The 19,742-nt window shown below is 43.1% G+C and overlaps 1 protein-coding gene across 2 annotated transcripts in view; it reads right to left on the bottom strand.

Annotated features, from left to right (window-relative positions):
* Positions 1-18,512, bottom strand: part of CELF5 (CUGBP Elav-like family member 5) — a 195,236-nt gene extending 176,724 nt beyond the window's left edge. For both annotated transcript variants that reach the window (XM_073547588.1, XM_073547598.1), the window contains exon 1: positions 18,208-18,512. In XM_073547588.1, coding sequence (XP_073403689.1) covers positions 18,208-18,469 — 262 coding nt within the window. In that variant the 5' untranslated portion in view covers positions 18,470-18,512. The remainder of the gene's footprint in view (positions 1-18,207) is intronic.
* Positions 18,513-19,742: the final 1,230 nt, after the last annotated feature.

The raw sequence follows: 19,742 nt of genomic DNA, 5'->3' as shown, positions 1-19,742 counted from the left end.
CTTAACAGGATTGCTAAAGTTTGGCTAAAGTATGTTGCACTGTATGTTGGAGGTACGGTATATGTTGGGAGGATTTCCATTTGTATACATCCAGCAGATGTCTTTGAACATCAGGACTGTATAGACTTACATCGATGTCACAAAAAAAATATACTGCACAACATACTTTTTTAATGGATCACTGCGTAGTCACCTTTGGTTATTTTATATATACTATACTGTAAAAGTATGTAGATGTAATCAGAAATAGAAGGACACTAGTTTGCTGTCTGTTGGATGAATGGAGGACATTGAATATTTTTCACCAAGTTCTTATGTGAATGCACCCAGACATGCATCTCGCTAATAAGTCCTCCTTAAATAAATCCATATGTCTACGAGAGTTCTTGGAAAACATACTTTTAATATTACCACTTGTGAAACAATTATTAATGGTCGCAAAGTCACAAAGAACCCATAGTTATTTATCGGAAACATGTATTAGACTATGTACACACAGGGTAAAAAGACATAAAAACACAGTATAGAATATTATTTTTTTTTTCCTAAACTAGTAATGGACAATACTTTTTATTAAAAGTGTTGCCTCACAAAATCAACCGCTTTATACATAGGGATTCAAAAAGGATGGTGCATAATGATAGCCTTGGTATTCATAACCGAGAACATAACATAGATGTATTCACATGAAAAGACACACTAAGTTACACCTATAGACTATAGATGTTCAAAGTGACTTCCACTGGTGACACGGCGGATGTGTAGCCGGTAGTCCAGTTGTGTCCAGACCCGTGCCAGCATATCCGCTGATAGAGATTCCACTGTCTCAGTGATGCGTTTCTCAGGCTGCGCAGATCCTGTGGCTGGGGAGCAGATACTCTGGTGGGTCCTTGATATACAGTAGCCCCACAGAGAGAAGTTGCCGGGTGTTAGATGTGGTGATCATGAAGGCTAATGCAAAATTGCTGAATTGATCTGAGAACGCATCACTGAAACAGTGGAGTCTCTATGAGCGGATATGCTGGCACGGGTCTAGACACAACTGGACTACCTGCTACACATCTGCCATGTCACCAATGGAAGTCACTTTAAACATACAGATAATATGTGGATAGTCGTCTTATCGTGTTTATTCATCTGTGTTACTTTAACTCAGTTATGAATGCCGAGGTTATAATTTGCACCATGTTTTTTTAATCAATAGATGGGGTCTTCCCCCTCCTCTAATAAAGAGCATGTAATGCTCTGGTGGACTTAGCACAAGCAAAAATCACGTGATCACTCAATCATTTATATGAGGGCATGGAATACAGCATAGTCAATGCCGATAGCTATAAAAATGAGCTGTCTGGGGGGAGGGGTGTAAGTCTCTTAAACCTAGAAATAGAAAGACAATAGGTCAAATGAGGGTATTCCATATGAATTGGCAAGCCGGGTTTCCTATAGTAGGTGGTCATCATAGCAGTGGGAACTAATATGATCGCAGATGTGTAGCACAATGTATATAGACTGTAATCCAGATTTCACAACATTTACGGTAGCTATTCCCAAAGGTCTAGTATTTGGGCCACACTAATTGCCTGCTATTACATCTGTTACACAAACCTGTAGTTGACACAAACATTAGACAAAAGCTGATTTTAGGGGATTCACTTCTAAGGTCTCAGGCCCAATGAGACATTAAAATGTGTCTGATGGTAAAACGGGAAGGAACAGAAGGATATTTCCAGATATTATTTCTCCTTTGGTTTTATTGATTGCTGGCATGTATGTGTGCACGTCCGCTGGATATCTGCAGGCAAGTCTCACCTTGTGATATCTATTGATCTAGTCATATAATGGGACATCTCAGCCACACACGACACCATCAGCTAATTATATATTACACCACCTCTTACTGTATGGAGACAGTGATTGCTAACACTTACACAATGCCTAAAATGTCATTCTGTCAATACACTACATTTTGGAAAAGAACACTTTAGTGATGTGCTCACCAAATTCCTTGGAGGTCCTTTTTATAGCAGACTTTTAAGGGTACGTTCACATGGGGAGAATATCCGGTGGATTTTCCAGGTGTACTGTACCAGCAACGTGGATGAGATTTTACAAAATCTCATCTACATTGCGTGTAAAAAATCTGTTCAGAAATTGCCCTGCGATGTGGATTTTAAATATGCAACTCATCAACTTATTCCGATTTTTTTATTACTGTGGATTTTACTCTAACGCATACAAGTACTGATGATTTCCCCAAAAAGAGAAAAACACATTTAACTGAGGATTCACTTAAAATCCACATCCATTTTTTTGCTCAGTTTGTGACCTTTTTGATCTGCTATTTCAGGGGAGTACTTACTTTATATGTGACTGTCATTTGTAATGACTAATCTTTTGCAGTGCCATTATTAACAAACCTTCAGACTCTTCCCACAGATGGCTATACAACAGTGCCAGAAGCTATAAGATCTAATTCAATGAAATTATTGATCCTTCAAAAGCAATAACTTCAGCATTAAGAATTCCCTATAAATGTCAGGTCCCATCCCCCACGAGTATTAATCAGCATAAGAAATGCTGCAGAATATTTTTTAAAGACAAGTGCAGCTACCCTTTAATTTGTCATCAGAATTTAAACCCCCAAAACTATTTATGGTAACGGTACATGCACATTAGGCCCTTTCAAAGTCAATTCCACCAATTCACTTACAGTACATGGCCGGTCCATTACTCAGTTAGGCCTGTTTCGCACTTCTGTTTTTTGGCATCAGTCAAAATCCTCCGTTTGGGGAAAAAAACGGATCTGACGGATTTGCCTGGTGGATCCGTCTTTTTCCCCGTAGACTTGTATTGGCGGCGGATTGTGACGGATGGCCTTCCGTTGCGTCCGTCGGATCTGTCATAGAATTGCTGTCCATCTGGCGGCAAAAACGTCCATAGGAACGTTTTGTGTCTGTGTCGAAAAGGCGGATGGTGACGGATCTGTCGCTGTCCGTCGTCTGGTAGAATGGACGCCTATGCGTGACAGATTCGTCCCCGTCCGTCATATGAAGGAATCCATTGACGAATTCCGTTTTTTTAAACTAAGCATAAACGGAAAACTTTCCACTCATTAAATTTAACCCCAAAACCCCCAAAATCTCTCTCTCTCCCTCTCTCTCGCACTCTCTCTCTCTCCAGAATCGTGTTCCTTTAAATTCCAAAATCTGCAGCTTCGACAGATCCTTCGAAAAGACAGAAGAACTCGATGAAAAAAACCAAATGCAACTGATTAAACGGATCCGTTTTTTCCGAGGATACGCTAGATGGATCCATCAAAAAACTCTGATCCGTTGCATCAGTTTTTCACTATTTTTTACGGATCCGTTGTTCCGTCAAGACGGATTTTGACTCACGCCAGACAACTAATGTATGAAACAGGCCTTAAGGCCCTTTTACATTTAGCGATGCACCAGCGATCCCGACCATGATACGATCCGGTCAGGATCGCTGGTGCATCGCTAAATGGTCGCTAGTGAGCTGCCACACAGGCAGATCTCACAGCGATGCAGCAGCGATACAGCGGACGATACTTACCTTTCAGACGCGGCGATCCTGACGTCCTCCCACCCGCCTCCACACGTCGCTCGTCGGCACCACAGGAAGCCCAGCAGGAAGCGCCCGACGAGAAATGGAGCTGCGCAATCTCGCGCGATCAACGACAGACAGCGGGGGAGCCGGTCGGAGGTAAGTATCACTCATAGCGATATCGCTGCTACGTCACCAAATCGGTGATGCTTTAGCGATATTGCTAGCGATATCTCTATGTGTAAAACCCCCTTTAGAGAGAAATCAGCGTTTGAACTGATATGCAAATGAGGCTGTATCTCTGAAGCCTCTGTCACTCCAGCTCTTCTCCCTGCCCAGCACTACCTTCTCCTGATTAAGGCCTCCTTCACTCGTCCTTGTGATTCCTGTACTGGAAAAATAGTACTGGTGGTCTGGGTACCATCTGTATGTACGTAAGTTTGTATCCATTTGCTGTCCGCGTGCCCGTGCGACATGTACCGGTGCCTGAGAAAAGCAGTACAGTTAGCTGTTTCCAGGCGCTGGGTGCTGAAGGCAGCTCTCATCATTGTAACCAGCAAGCTGTACACTAAAGGAAAAGCAAGCATGTTGCAAACTTGCTTATTTTCATGGTCTAACTAACTAAAGCAATTTGAGAATACCCCTTTAAGTGACACGTGCCTCTTATTCCATTTGGCACCTCATACTAGAGCAAGACCCTTCATTAAGACTGGTGTACAACACCAGTCTTAACCCCTTAGTGACAGAGCCAATTTTGTACTTAATGACACAGCCAATTTTTACAACTCTGACCACTGTCACTTTGAGGTTATAGCTCTGGAACGCTTCAACGTGTCCCACTGATTCTGAGATTGTTTTTTTTGTGACATATTGTATTTCGTGTTACTGGTAAAATGTCTTTGATATGACTTGAGTTTAATTATGAAGAAAAAAAACAAAAAAACAAAATGGAAATTTGGCAAAAATGTGGAAAATTTTGCAATTTTCAAAGTTTTAATTTTTGTGCCCTTAAATCAGAGAGTGGTGTCACACAAAATAGTTAATAAAAAACATTTCCCACATGTCAACTTTACATCAGCAGAGTTTTGGAAACACAATTTTTTTTGCTAGGGTTCAAAGCTGACCAGTGATTTCTCATTTTTCAAACAAAATTTACAAAACCATTTTTTTAGGGACCATCTCACATCTGAAGGTTAGTTTGGGGGCTCAATTTGACAGAAAAAAACCCTAAAGTGACACCATTCTAAAAAACTGCACCCCTCAAAGTGCTAAAAACCACATTCAAGAAGTTTAACCCTTCAGGTTATTCACGAGAACTAAAGCAATGTGGATGCAAAAAATTAATATTTTACTTTTTTCACAAAAAATTTACATTAGACCCAAACTTTTTTATTTTAACAAGGGTAACAGGAGAAAATGGACCATAAATTTGTCGTGCAATTTCTCAAATAATTTTTCATTAATGTCTGTTTTTTTTAACCCTTTAATAGTCTCGGGTTAATAATGGATCGATGTCTTATTGACACCTCTCCATTATTAATCGGCTTAATGTCACCTTCCAATTGCAAGATGACATTAACCCATTAATATTAACCCATTAGCCACCTCTACAGGGCAATGGAAATAGAGAGGATAAGTGCCAGAAAAGGTGCATCATATAGATGCGCCTTTTCTTGGGAGTCTAGGGGCAGATTTTTGTAGCAGGGGGGGGCCAAAAACAATGGTCCCTCTCAAGGCTAGTAAAATCTCCCCTCACTCACCTGCTTTACCTCTCTGGTTGTGATTTTACCGCGGGAGCCCACGCATTTTTTTCCAACGAATTAACCCCTTAATTTAACACCTAGACGTCCCAAATTTTACACACAATTCCTAATCTAATTATTAGTCAGGGACATTTAAAAAACTAAATCAGATGAAATGGTTTACTGTATGTAAAACCATATGTCATTTCATGTCGGGTTTTGTATTGTTTTTACAGAAGCCGGCAATTGAATTAGCTGCTATTCTGCTATGTAGAACTCTATGAAATGTATATACATTTATACAGTCATATGTTAAAGTTTGGGCACCCCTATTAATGTTAACCTTTTTTCTTTATAACAATTTTGGTTTTTGCAACAGCTATTTCAGTTTCATATATCTAATAACTGATGGACTCAGTTATATTTCTGGATTCAAATGAGGTTTATTGTACTAACAGAAAATGTGCAATCTGCATTTAAACAAAATTTGACCGGTGCAAAAATATGGGCACCCTTATCATTTTCTTGATTTGAACACTCCTAACTACTTTTTACTGACTTCCTGAAGCACTAAATTGGTTTTGTAACCTCATTGAGCTTTGAACTTCATAGCCAGGTGTATCAAATCATGAGAAAAGGTATTTAAGGTGGCCACTTGCAAGTAGTTCTCCTATTTGATTCTCCTATGAAGAGTGGCATCATGGGCTCCTCAAAACAACTCTCAAATGATCTGAAAACAAAGATTATTCAACATAGCTTTTCAGGGGAAGGATACAAAAAGTCTCAGAGATTTAACCTGTCAGTTTCCACTGTGAGGAACATAGTAAGGAAATGGAAGAACACAGGTACAGTTCTTGTTAAGCCCAGAAGTGGCAGGCCAAGAAAAATATCAGAAAGGCAGAGAAGAAGAATGGTGAGAACAGTCAAGGACAATCCACAGACCACCTCCAAAGACCTGCAGCATCATCTTGCCGCAGATGGTGTCACTGTGCATCGGTCAACAATACAGCGCACTTTGCACAAGGAGAAGCTGTATGGGAGAGTGATGCGAAAGAAGCCGTTTCTGCAAGCACGCCACAAACAGAGTCGCCTGAGGTATGCAAAAGCACATTTGGACAAGCCAGTTACATTTTGGAAGAAGGTCCTGTGGACTGATGAAACAAAGATTGAGTTGTTTGGTCATAGAAAAAGGCATTATGCATGGAGGCTAAAAAACACAGCATTCCAAGAAAAACACTTGCTACCCACAGTAAAATTTGGTGGAGGTTCCATCGTGCTTTGGGGCTGTGTGGCCAATGTCGGCACCGGGAATCTTTTTAAAGTTGAGGGTTGCATGGATTCAACTTAGTATCAACAGATTCTTGACAATAATGTGCAAGAATCAGTGACGAAGTTGAAGTTACACAGGGGATGGATATTTCAGCAAGACAATGATCCAAAACACCGCTTCAAATCTACTCAGGCATTCATGCAGAGGAACAATTACAATGTTCTGGAATGGCAATCCCAGTCCCCAGACCTGAATATCATTGAACATCTGTGGATGATTTGAAGCAGGCTGTCCATGCTCGGCGACCATCAAACTTAACTGAACTGGAATTGTTTTGTAAACAGGAATGGTCATAAATACCTTCATCCAGGAACTCATTAATAGCTACAGGAAGCGACTAGAGGCTGTTATTTTTGCAAAAGGAGGATCTACGAAATATTAATGTCACTTTTATGTTAAGGTGCCCATACTTTTGCACCGGTCAAATTTTGTTTAAAAGCAGATTGCACATTTTCTGTTAGTACAATAAACCTCATTTGAATCCAGAAATATAACTGAGTCCATCAGTTATTAGATATATGAAACTGAAAAAGCTGTTGCAAAAACCAAAATTGTTATAAAGAAAAAAGGTTAACATTAATAGGGGTGCCCAAACTTTAACATATGACTGTATATACATGTGTCTCAATGACATGTGTGTATATATATATACAGTATATATACTGTGTATATATATATATATATATATATATATATATATATATATATACTGTATGTATATATATGTATATATACATGTATTCTATGTGTATATATCTATTCTTTCGTTTGTGTTTTAACCTGTCATTGGGCTCCATTATATGTCCATTTTGCAAGCCTGCGAGAAAATCTCGGCATACGGATGTCATATGGATGCTTACATGTGCAAAATACACAGCCACACCTTGACAACGGATGGCATACGGATCACTGTTTAGGGAACATTTCTCCGTATTACGCAGGTAAAATAAGTACCGTATTTCTCGTCGTTTAGTGTGACCCCGGCCTAAGTCTTTCTCGAATAAACAGAAAATAGGATGGGGTTTTCCCAAACTTCTCATATCTGTGATAAACTCACAGCACACGGATGGCATTGCAGTTTTGTAGTTTTGTCCAATTTTTTCATGGACCCATTGATGAGTTTAAGTGGAGACTCTGATCAATATCGAACAAGTCTCCATGATTTTGTGCGGATTACTCATTCGAAAATTAGCCAAAGAATTTCTTAAGAATCCTATTCACCACAATTACTACAAGACAAATGCAAAAATAGCTAACAAAGTGGTTTTTAAATCTTAACCGTTACTGTTTAGTTCATTAAAAAGAGGAAAACACCTCTCTAAAAACAAGTGTGAATATCCCAAAACACCATATTAATAAAGCCAGGGCTGGCTAGGAAGCAGGGCTAACTGTGCACTGTCCTTGTAAGGGCAGGAGTCTTTGGGGACCAGGGTCAGCCATAATAATAGGGACTGACAGGGAGAAAAAAGACTGGACTCCAGACTCCTTTTGGTTATGGGAGAAAAGAACTCTAAGAAAGTGAACACCGACAAACGGTGAGATCGTTCCTTTTTTCTCCATAATTTTATACGTGATTTCTGCATAAAATAACCTCCCCTTTAACAGGAAAATCCTTTTGAGTGATTTAATTGCTGTAAAGGAAGACAAAAATTATTCCATTTATATTTCCTATTAATATGCTTATAAGCAAGGTTTCCCAAACAGGGAGCTTTTTCATTGGCTTTATTGATATGGTGTTTTGGGATATTCACACTTGTTTTTAGAGAGGTGTTTTCCTCTTTTTAATTAACTAAACTGTAAAGGTTAAGTTTTAAAGACCACTTTCTTTAGCTATTTTTGCGGATTACTCATTCCACAAGAATACACGGACTGTGTACCATAGGTACGAGTTCTATTCATAAAAAAAAACACAGACGGAGCTCGTACAAGAAATACTGACGTGTGAATGGGCCCTACGTCGATAATTCAATTTTCTCTTTAGATCCAATATGTTTCCAGAGTTCTATAGACTAATTTTAAGTGAACCATTCAAATAAATTTGCAAATAAAAATAAAACAATCTAAGAGATTAACACCTTGTAAAAATTATTTTAAAAAAGATTAAAGTTTCTCTTTTTTTAGCCAAATGAAATGCTTGTAAAATGATCAGGTCTACTGCCAGCTTTGGCGAAAACTACTGAATGTGAAGAAGTAAATGGAGGCCATTTATTTGAAAGGCAGCAGGAAATAGCAGTGACTAGGAGCTTTTTCAGTAAGGAGATGAAAGAGGAGAAATCATGTAACTATAGAGAGATAGGGAATAAAACAAGACAATGAGAGCTAAAGAAAGGTGAAAGGAATAAACTAGAGGTTCTGCAGGGTAGAAGACGGTCACAGGGGTAGAAGACGGTCACAGGGAGCAAAAATTATCATCAATACTAGAAATGTAGCATTGCTTCTGTATACACCATAGAACAGTTAATACTGTTGGCACTAACATAGCTGTCAGAGAAGCCAGAGGGAGAGGTTACCCTGGACGGCTCACTGAGGCATTCCCACCCGGTGTGGGTCCATCATACTGTGCATAAAGAACCTGTGGGCCCATCATACTGTGCATAGGGGAGCTGTGGGCCCATCATACTGTGCATAGGGGAGCTGTGGGCCCATCGTACTATGCATAGGGGAGTGGTAAGCCTATCATACTGTCATAGGGGAATGTGGGACCATCGTACTGTGCGAAGGGATGCTGTGGGCCCATCGTATTGTGTATAGGGGAGCTGTGGGCTCGTCATACTGTGTATAGGGGAGCTGTGGCCCCATCATACTGCACATAGGGAAGCTGTGGACCCATAATACTGTGCATAGGGGAGCTGTGGGCCCATGGTACTGTGCATAGGGGAGCTGTGGGCCCATGGTACTGTGCATAGGGGGATGTGGGCCCATCGTACAGTGCATAGGGAAGCTGTGGGCCCATCGTACAGTGCATAGGGAAGCTGTGGGCCAATCATACTGTGCATAGGGGAGCTGTGGGATCATCATACTGTGCATAAGGCATCTGTGGGCCCATCATAGTGTGCATAGGGGAGCTGTGGGCCCATCATAACTGTGAGGGGGGATTCAAAGGATGCTACAAATGTAAATGGGGGGACATTATGGAATGTTAAGTAGGCACTGAAGAAGCATTATTTTTAGACACACAGGGTATTCGGACTGTCAAACTTGCACAGGGTGCATAATTATTTTCTAGTGGGCAAAATGTTGGCTATGTTTTCTTGGGCCCTTGCACAGGGCATTAATATTTTTAAGGGGTATATTTACCATGTAGAGGGCACAAAAGAGGCATTTTTCTTTGTAAGGGGCAGAGTAGTGGATATTACTATGCTGGCTGTGGGCCCATTATACTGCGCATAGTGGAGCTGTGAGCAAATCATACTGTGCACTTAAGTAGCTTTATTTTTACAGGGACACACGGGTTATTGTGGCTGTCAAACATGCACACAGGGGCATAATTACTTTCTAGACTCATCAAGGGACAAATGGATTATTATTTTCTCATCAGAGTGGTAAAGAACATTTTTTTACTCTTTTACAGGGGACATGAGCATCAGAGGATTATCTTCACATCGGGGACAGGTGAGGGATGTGATTGTTTATTTTAATTCTTTCACATGTGACATGGGCTTCAGTGATTTACGTGTCAAGGCGAGTATAATTTAGCTTTTTTAGGTTTAATAAAAAAAAAGGCATCAGTGTTATTTCAAATAAAGGATTAAAGGATTTTATTCAGGGTGTTTTTTATTTACAATATGATTATGGCTAATGCACCAGGGCAAGTGGGAAGAGCGAGGCTAAGCACCAGAATTGGCACATCTTATGGATGCACCTTTTCTGGGGTGGCTGAGTGTTGATGTTTTTAGTGTGGGAGGCCAATATCCATGGCCCCTTCCTTGACTATTAATATCAGCCCGCAGCTGTCTGCCTAGCCTTTGCTGTTTATTAATTTTAGGGGGACCCTAGGTCCCCCATTTTAATAGCCAGCAAAGGCTAAGTATACAGCTGTGAGCTTCTATTAATAGCCTGTGAAGCTCTATGGGTATTGCCCCCTTCCCAGGCTATAAACATCAGCACACAGGTGTCCGCTTTCCCTCTGCTGGTTAATAAAATTTTGGGAGATACCAGGGCACTTTTTTTCCAAATATGTATTTATTTAGCAAATACATGTTCAGTAAGCTACACAAGCACTGTAAGAATTATATATCTCACTGACATCTTCATATCCATCTATTTATATCTACAGTATCTAATCTATATATGTATTGAAGAATATTTTCTTTGAAAACAGTTGCGTGTCTGCGATCTGCGAAAATGTTGCAAAAATGGGCCAAAATCACAATCATTCATAAAGTTACTACAATGTGGACCGGAGAACATTAGAGACAACATTTGAAACATTTTGAAAAATTGCAAATGATGGAATCACTCTAAACTCTGTCCACAATGGCTGACTTAAAAAAAAAAAAAAAGTCAAAACCTATGATAAAAACAATGAACAAATACCCTGCAGTAAGTCAGTAAATACAGGTGCATCTCACAAAATTAGAATATCATCAAAAAGTTAATTTATTTCAGTTCTTCAATACAAAAAGTAACACTCATATATTATATAGAGTGATCTATTTCACGTGTTTATTTCTGTTAATGTTGATGATTATGGCTTACAGCCAGTGAAAAGCCAAAAGTCATTATCTCAGTAACTTAGAATACTTTATAACACCCACGACTGGTTCGCTATGCAGTCCGGTAACCCTCCACCTTTGGTTTAATTGGCCAGTGAAAGTCCAGTAACACGATTTGCCTGATGCAGAGATTAGATATATATTATATACCATAGCATGGAAACACTAAGTGGCCAAGGTGGATGAGGTGAAGTAAGAAGACAACTTGGAGGCAATAACGCTGTCCATTGATGTAACAATTAGAGGTAATTAGCTGTTAATGATAATTACTGATAATTGGCATCTCTATTCGAAGCAATGTATACTATTATAGCATTACTTCACTCTTGCCCAGGGAAATCACATTGAGGACAATGCAATTCAAGCATTTTTGCTGGGTTTTCCTTCATTAGTCATTTTTATACTTTTTGGACGAGCTTTGTGATAGGAGGAAATATTAGAACGCTCATGGAGGGATGCGAGGTGAAGTCTCCACAACTGCGGTTAATTTTAGGGTAACTAAAATGTGCATGAAAAATGAGTCATGGGAAAATGATCATTTAGTGAGTAGAGTAACACAATAACGGGAGAAGGCATATGACAGCTAGGATGGTGCATTTGCCACACCTAGAGCATGGAATGAGAAAAATGCAATATATTCTTGAATTACTGAAGAAAATCACAGCAAAATAAGCATCTGAGTATGAAAACTGCCCTAAATCAACCTATATGAACTCAGCAGTCTTATTAGGAAAAGAGTAGTGTATACCTGACGACAGCAGTGAGGAGGTAGGGAAAGAACGAGTTATTGATTAGTAAAATAAAGGGAAATAAATCTTTAAGGCTTTGTTCTATCAACACTGATGGATGGAGTAAAAATACTGCAAGTGACGGGTTAGAATCAAGCAAGTGTGTCATGGGAGAGAGGGTCTAAAAAGATAGATAATACACTGATGAGCCATAACGTTAGGTCCTCCTTGTACCAACAAGACAGCTGGGACCCATCGAGGCATGGACTGTACCTCTGAAGGAGGTATATGGAAACAAGACATTAACAGCAGATCCTAAAAGTTCAGTTAGTTGGCAGATTGGGCCTCCATGGATCAGACATGCTTTCCAGCACATTCTACAGATGCTTGATCAGAGTGAGATTTGAAGGCCTAGTCAACAACTTGAACTCTTTCTAATATTGCATAAAACATTCCTGAACATTTTTTTGCATTGTGGCCAGAAGCCTTATTTCTAACCCAAACCATAAGGGAATACCTTAGTCATGAAAAGACATACTTGGCCTGCAACAATGGTTAGGAAGTGGGTGGTATATGTGCCAAAGAACGTTCCACCTGAATGGCAGGACAAAGGGTTTCCCAATGCCTTAGTGTCTCCACCAGCTTGCATTCCTCAAATAATGCATGTTGGTGGTGTCTAAACGAGGTAAAAATATACTTGAAGAGTTCCAATCCTTAAATATAGCAAAAAAGGTACTCGGCACTCTTAAAGCAATTCAAAGATCCGTACATCATTCTAATAAAACCAATCCATGAGGCAAAAGTAACGCTTCCACTACACAATCACAACCACTTTTCTCCTAGCCTGCCCTAACGATCAGCAATGTGTATGAGTAGCTCTTATGGGACCCTGTTAATGGTTCAACAGTTGCCCTTTATTAGGCCACTTTTGGCAAGTACTAGCCACTACACAACAGGAGCACCCGATGCCAAAATAGCCTTTAGGAAATGCTCTGACCAGTCGTTTAGCCTTCACAATTTGGCCCTTGTCTCAGATCCTTACGTTTACCCGTTTTCCTGCTTCCAACACATCAACTTAAAAGTACGACAAGTACCGGGGAACTGTTTAGTTAAACTTACACTTTACTCTGGTGCAGCTTCTGTGAGGTTACTAGGCATGGAAAATGGAATAAATTACAGTAAATTCATTATGTTTAAAATAAAAGCCCCACCCTTACGAGGCGGACTTGCTGGTGTGTTTTGGATCCTTGTCCTGCTGAATAACCCAAGTGCGCTTCAGGGTATGTATTTCATATGTAATAATATCATCAAGTAACAGCAAAGCCATAAAACCACACATAATAGGAATCTAAATACATAATAAACTTACAATAAAAGTGAATGAATTACAGGTTACTAGCAATAATCTCAACCATAGGAAAATACAGGCGTTCTCAACAAATGGTTAACCAATACAAGAGTATATTCAGGATTTCCACCAATTTGTGGAATACACTCATAAAGAAATCAAGTAAGCTGCTGTTCATATTGGCATGTGTGCACAGATTAGGGGAAATTGCTGCTTGAATGGTTAGTGTGTAGATGGAGGAAACGTACATGGAGAGGTGGGCCAGCCCTGGGCTCAGCACATACTGTATGATCATGTAGGTATCGGGGGGAAGAAGGCAGCGACATACATAGAGGAAATCAGGGAACGGGATGAACTATTCAAGATAATTCAGTCTCATCTCATAAGTTTAGGCAAATGGAAGACTTGGGACACAGTGTATAGGTAAAAGTGGGGTTAGATTGATATGTGAAGACCGGGGTATACATACAGATATTACACATTATAAACATCTCTACAATATATGGAAATGACAGAAAAATCAACAGATAATTATGTGGGCGGAAGGGGCAGTCCTTCTGTACAGAATCAGAAACGCTAAACACGGAGGGGTGTATGGATGACAGAATGGAAAGATGGCAGCTTCCGAAATATTACTCACATTTTCACCATTCGGAATGGTAAATGAATGAAAAGGTGAAGGTGCGATTTTACAAGTTGGCCAGCTTTGTACAAGAGTGGGTGCATAATGATAATAAAAAGTATGGTAGGCAGCTACTAAAGATTCACCCAAGGAGCAGGGAGTGTCCACACAGAATATGTGATCCCGAGAAGAATATGTTACTCATATGTAAGGCGTGTTTGGTCAGGGTACACTGCTGGGGATGAAAGCCCCTGGATCTATGATAAGGTGCCTCTTAAGCTATGAATGCACCTACATATTTTAGCAGGTATAGTTGACGCTGGATAGACCACGAAGTATAAATGCTGCCAGATATTTTACTAGAATATGTTACTAGGTATGAATGCTCCTGGGTGTTTTATTAGATATAATTGCTCCTGGATGTATCATCAAATATAAATGATAATGAATTTACATCCAGATTTATATGCCCCTGAATGAACAAGGTATGAATATCTCTGCATGTACTACCAGGTGATTGCCCCTCACTGTAAAACCAAGTACGCCTGTCATGGAGGTGCCACCAGGTATGACTGACTCAAAAGATTCCAGAGGGTGTGACTGCCTCTGGATGTATCACCAGTTATGACTGCCCCTGGATGTACCACCAGATATGACTACCACTGGATGTGCCACCGGGTATGACTGCACCTGGATGTGGCACTGGATATGACTGCCCCTGGATGTGCCACCGGGTATGACTGTCCCGGATGTACCACCAGATATTTACTGCCCCTGGATGTACCACCAGATATGACTTCCCCTGGATGTGCCACTAGGTATGACTGTCCCTGAATGTGAAACCAGGTATGACTGCCCCTGGATGTACCACCAGGTATGACTACCCCTGGATGTACCTCCAAATATGACTGCCCCTGGATGTACCACCAGATATGACTGCCCCTGAATGTGCCACCAGGTATGTACTGCCATGGATGTACCACCAGATATGACTTCCACTGGATGTGCCACCAAGTATAAATGCCCCTGGATGTGCGACCAGATATGACTGCCCCTGGATGTACCGCTAGGTATGTATGCCCCTAGATGTACCACCAGGTATGTACTGCCCATGGATGTGCCACCAGGTATGACTGCCTATGGATGTAGCACCGGGTATGTATGCCCCTGGATGTACCACCAGGTATGATTGCCCCTGGATGTACCACCAGATATGACTGCCCCTGGATGTACCACCAGGTATTTACTGCCCATAGATGTGCCACCAGGTATGACTGCCTATGGATGTACCACCGGGTATGTATGCCCCTAGATGTACCACCAGGTATGATTGCCCCTGGATGTACCACCAGATATGGCTGCACCTGGATGTACCACCAGATATGACTGTCCCTGGATGTGCCACCAGATATGTACTGCCCCTGGATTTACCACCAGATATGACTGCCCCTGGATGTACCACCAGGTATGACTGCCCCTGGATGTACCACTAAATATGACTGCCCCTGGATGTGCCACCAGGTATGACTGCCCCTGGATGTACCACCAGATATGACTGCCACTGGATGTACCACCAGGTATGTACTGCCCATGGATGTACCACCAGATATGACTGCCCCTGGAGATACCACCAGATATGACTGCCCCTGTATGTGCCACCAGGTATGCTGCCCCTGGATGTACCACCAGGTGTGATTGCCCCTGGATGCACCACCAGGTATGACTGCACCTGAATGTACCTTCAGATATGACTGCCTCTGGATGTACCACCAGGTATGTATGCCCATGGATGTATCACTAGGTATGTATGCCCATGGATGTGCCACCAGGTATGTACTGCCCATGGATTGCCACCAGATATGGCTGCCCCTGGATGTGCCACCAAGTATGACTGCCCATGGATGTACCACCAAGTATGTACTGCCCATGGATGTACCACCAGATATGTATGCCCCTGGATGTACCACCAGGTATGTATGCTCCTGGATGTACCACCTGGTATGTACTGCCCCTGGATGTATCACCAGGTATGCATGCCCCTGGATGTACCAACAGGTATGTATGCCCCTGGATGTACCACCAGGTATGTACTGCCCCTGGATGTACCGACAGGTATGCATGCCCCTGGATGTGCCGCCAGGTATGTATGCCCCTGGATGTGCCACCAGATATGATTGCCCCTGGATGTACCACCAGGTATGTATGCCCCTGGATGTACCACCAGGTATGCATGCCCCTGGATGTACCACCTGGTATGCAGGCCCCTGGATGTACCACCTGGTATGCAGGCCCCTGGATGTACCACCACATATGTATGCCCCTGGATGTGCCACCAGGTATGTATGCCCCTGGATGTGCCACCAGGTATGTTGGCCCCTGGATGTGCCACCAGGTATGTATGCCCCTGGATGTGCCACCAGGTATGTATGCCCCTGGATGTGCCACCAGGTATGTTTGCCCCTGGATGTGCCACCAGGTATGTATACCCATGGATGTACCGTCAGGTATGTATGCCCAAGGATGTACCATCAGGTATGTATGTCCCTGGATGTGCCACCAGGTATGTATGCCCCTGGATGTGCCACCAGGTATGTATACCCATGGATGTACCATCAGGTATGTATGCCCCTGGATGTGCCACCAGGTATGTATGCCCCTGGATGTGCCACCAGGTATGCATGCCCCTGGATGTGCCACCAGGTATGTATGCCCATGGATGTACCGTCAGGTATGCATGCCCATGGATGTACCACCAGATATGCATGCCCCTGGATGTACCACCAGGTATGTATGCCCCTGGATGTGCCACCAGGTATGTATGCCCATTGATGTGCCACCAGGTATGTATATCCCTGGATGTGCCACCAGGTATGTATGCCCCTGGATGTGCCACCAGGTATGTATGCCCCTGGATGTGCCACCAGGTATGTATGCCCCTGGATGTACCACCAGGTATGTATGCCCCTGGATGTACCACCAGGTATGTATGCCCATGGATGTGCCACCAGGTATGTATGCCCATGGATGTACCGTCAGGTAGGTATGCCCCTGGATGTGCCACCAGATATGTATGTTCCTGGATGTGCCACCAGATATGTATGCCCCTTTATGTACCATCAGGTATGTATGCCCCTGGATGTGCCACCAGGTCTGTATGCCCATGGATGAACCGTAAGGTATGTATGCCCCTGGATGTGCCACCAGATATGTATGCCCCTGGATGTACCACCAGATATGTATGCCCCTGGATGTACCACCAGATATGTATGCCCCTGGATGTACCACCAGGTATGTATGCCCCTGGATGTGCCACCAGGTATGTATGCCCCTGGATGTGCCACCAGATATGTATGCCCCTGGATGTGCCACCAGATATGTATGCCCCTGGATGTGCCACCAGATATGTATGCCCCTGGATGTGCCACCAGATATGTATGCCCCTGGATGTGCCACCAGATATGTATGCCCCTGGATGTACCACCAGGTATGTATGCCCCTGGATGTGCCACCAGGTATGTATGCCCCTGGATGTGCCACCAGGTATGTATGCCCATGGATGTACCGTCAGGTATGTATGCCCCTGGATGTGCCACCAGATATGTATGCCCCTGGATGTACCACCAGGTATGTATGCCCCTGGATGTGCCACCAGGTATGTATGCCCCTGGATGTACCGTCAGGTATGTATGCCCCTCACGAGGTATGCACGCCCCTGGATGTGCCACCAGGTAGGAATGCCCCTGGATGTGCCACCAGGTATGTATGCCCCTGGATGTGCCACCAGGTATGTATGCCCCTGGATGTGCCACCAGGTATGTATGCCCCTGGATGTGCCACCAGGTATGTATGCCCATGGATGTACCGTCAGGTATGTATGCCCCTGATGTGCCACCAGGTATGTATGCCCCTGGATGTGCCACCAGAAATGTATGCCCCTGGATGTACCACCAGGTATGTATGCCCATGGATGTACCGTCAGGTATGTATGCCCCTGGATGTGCCACCAGGTATGTATGCCCCTGGATGTGCCACCAGGTATGTATGCCCCTGGATGTGCCACCAGGTATGTATGCCCCTCACGAGGTATGCACGCCCCTGGATACAAGGATACATGAGGGCAGCAGGTGTGTGAAGTGGGTACAGGGCAGTCCTCACCTTTGTGCATGCCCGTGTATCGGTCCTTCAGCACTGTCAGCTCATAGATCTTGCCGAACTGCTCGAAGAGAGGCTTCAGGTCCTTCTCCTCCAGGTTGCGAGGGATTTGCCCCACGAACAATTTGATGGCGTCCAGGTCCTTCATGCTGTCTGACTGCTGAGCAGGGGGCTCGGGGCCGCTCATGGGGCAGGCTCGGGGCTGCTGCTGCTGCTGCGGGGGATGCTGCTGCCTCCTCGCCTCTCTCTCCGTCAGTCTGGCCATCTCCAGCCCCTCGGTAGGCTGGATCAGTCACACAGGCAGAGCTCTCAGCTGGAAACTGGGGTGTGAGTGAGAAGCCGAACAGCAACGATTCCAGCAGCCGAACGTAGGGGCGAGCGCCTCCTGCTGGCGGCTGCCCGAACACACACTGCTCAGTCTCCATCCGTCCCGGCATCTGCACATCACTCCCTCATCCACTGCTGTCAGTCCGATCTTTAACCCTTTCCATCGCCCTGGAAGGCCGGCTCTTAAGTAACAATGCTGGGGCTTTCCGGGTGACAGCAGCTTGGACGAGGGCAGTGACAATTTCAGCGCCTAGATCAGGAGCAATGCACTGGGCATGGACGACACCCTGACCATTGTCAGATATAATGGCCCTATGCACATTTGGCATTCCTTCACCCAAGGAAGAAAAATACTGTCCTTCCTAATTGTATAAGGCACAGTCACTATGTGTCCAGCAGGTCAGAGGTCCGTAGCAACACGCAGGAGCGGACGAAGACTGGAGCGAAGACCCCATTCCTGCACTAGTAAGGCCTCATTCACACCTCAGGTTTTTTGTTTTGTTTTTGGTACATCTGAGAAAAGCGGATCAAGTGTCATCAGTGATTTTCATCAGAATTTCAGCAGTTTTATTCAATGATAAGAAAAAAAGGTTTCTCACACTTCTGAATTCTGAAAATCGCACTACGCTCAGACGCCATCCGAATGCGGTCCACTTTTTTTCACGGACCCATTGACTTGCATTGTTGTTTTTCATCCGACCCTCAGAATATTGGACCTGTCTTTAATGTTTTACACGGACCACTACATCTGAGGAAAAAAATCAGATATATGCATGGCCCCATAGACTATCGCAGGTGCGAGTGCTATCCATGGTAAACACAGATAGCACTCGTAGGCAAAAATAGGGTGTCTGAATGAGCCCTCAGTCAATAAAAAACGTAGGGCACCATCACACGGATGGCATCTGAATGCACCATCCCATACATTTTCATTGCCAAGTTTGACTCGACACTCAGATCAATGTCAGAGATGACATAGGCCGAACTTTTAAATTCCTATTTGCAATTGTAACATCAACTTGATCTTCACGGTGCCATGGATGAATAAAATATTCCACACTATCTATAAACAGAGAGATGGTGAGGGAACACTTAGCTAATTTATATAAATTTATATCTCCTGCTACAGATGAATTACATCCTAGGGTAATGAAGGAGTTAACAGGGGAAATTGCAGAACCACTAGCCAGAATCTTTGAAAATTCCTCCAG

Source organism: Dendrobates tinctorius, unplaced genomic scaffold (genome assembly GCF_039654945.1).
Source record: "Dendrobates tinctorius isolate UK_male_01 unplaced genomic scaffold, ASM3965494v1 ptg000011l, whole genome shotgun sequence".
Lineage (NCBI taxonomy): Eukaryota > Metazoa > Chordata > Amphibia > Anura > Dendrobatidae > Dendrobates > Dendrobates tinctorius.
This window is presented reverse-complemented; position numbering and strand designations above follow the sequence as displayed.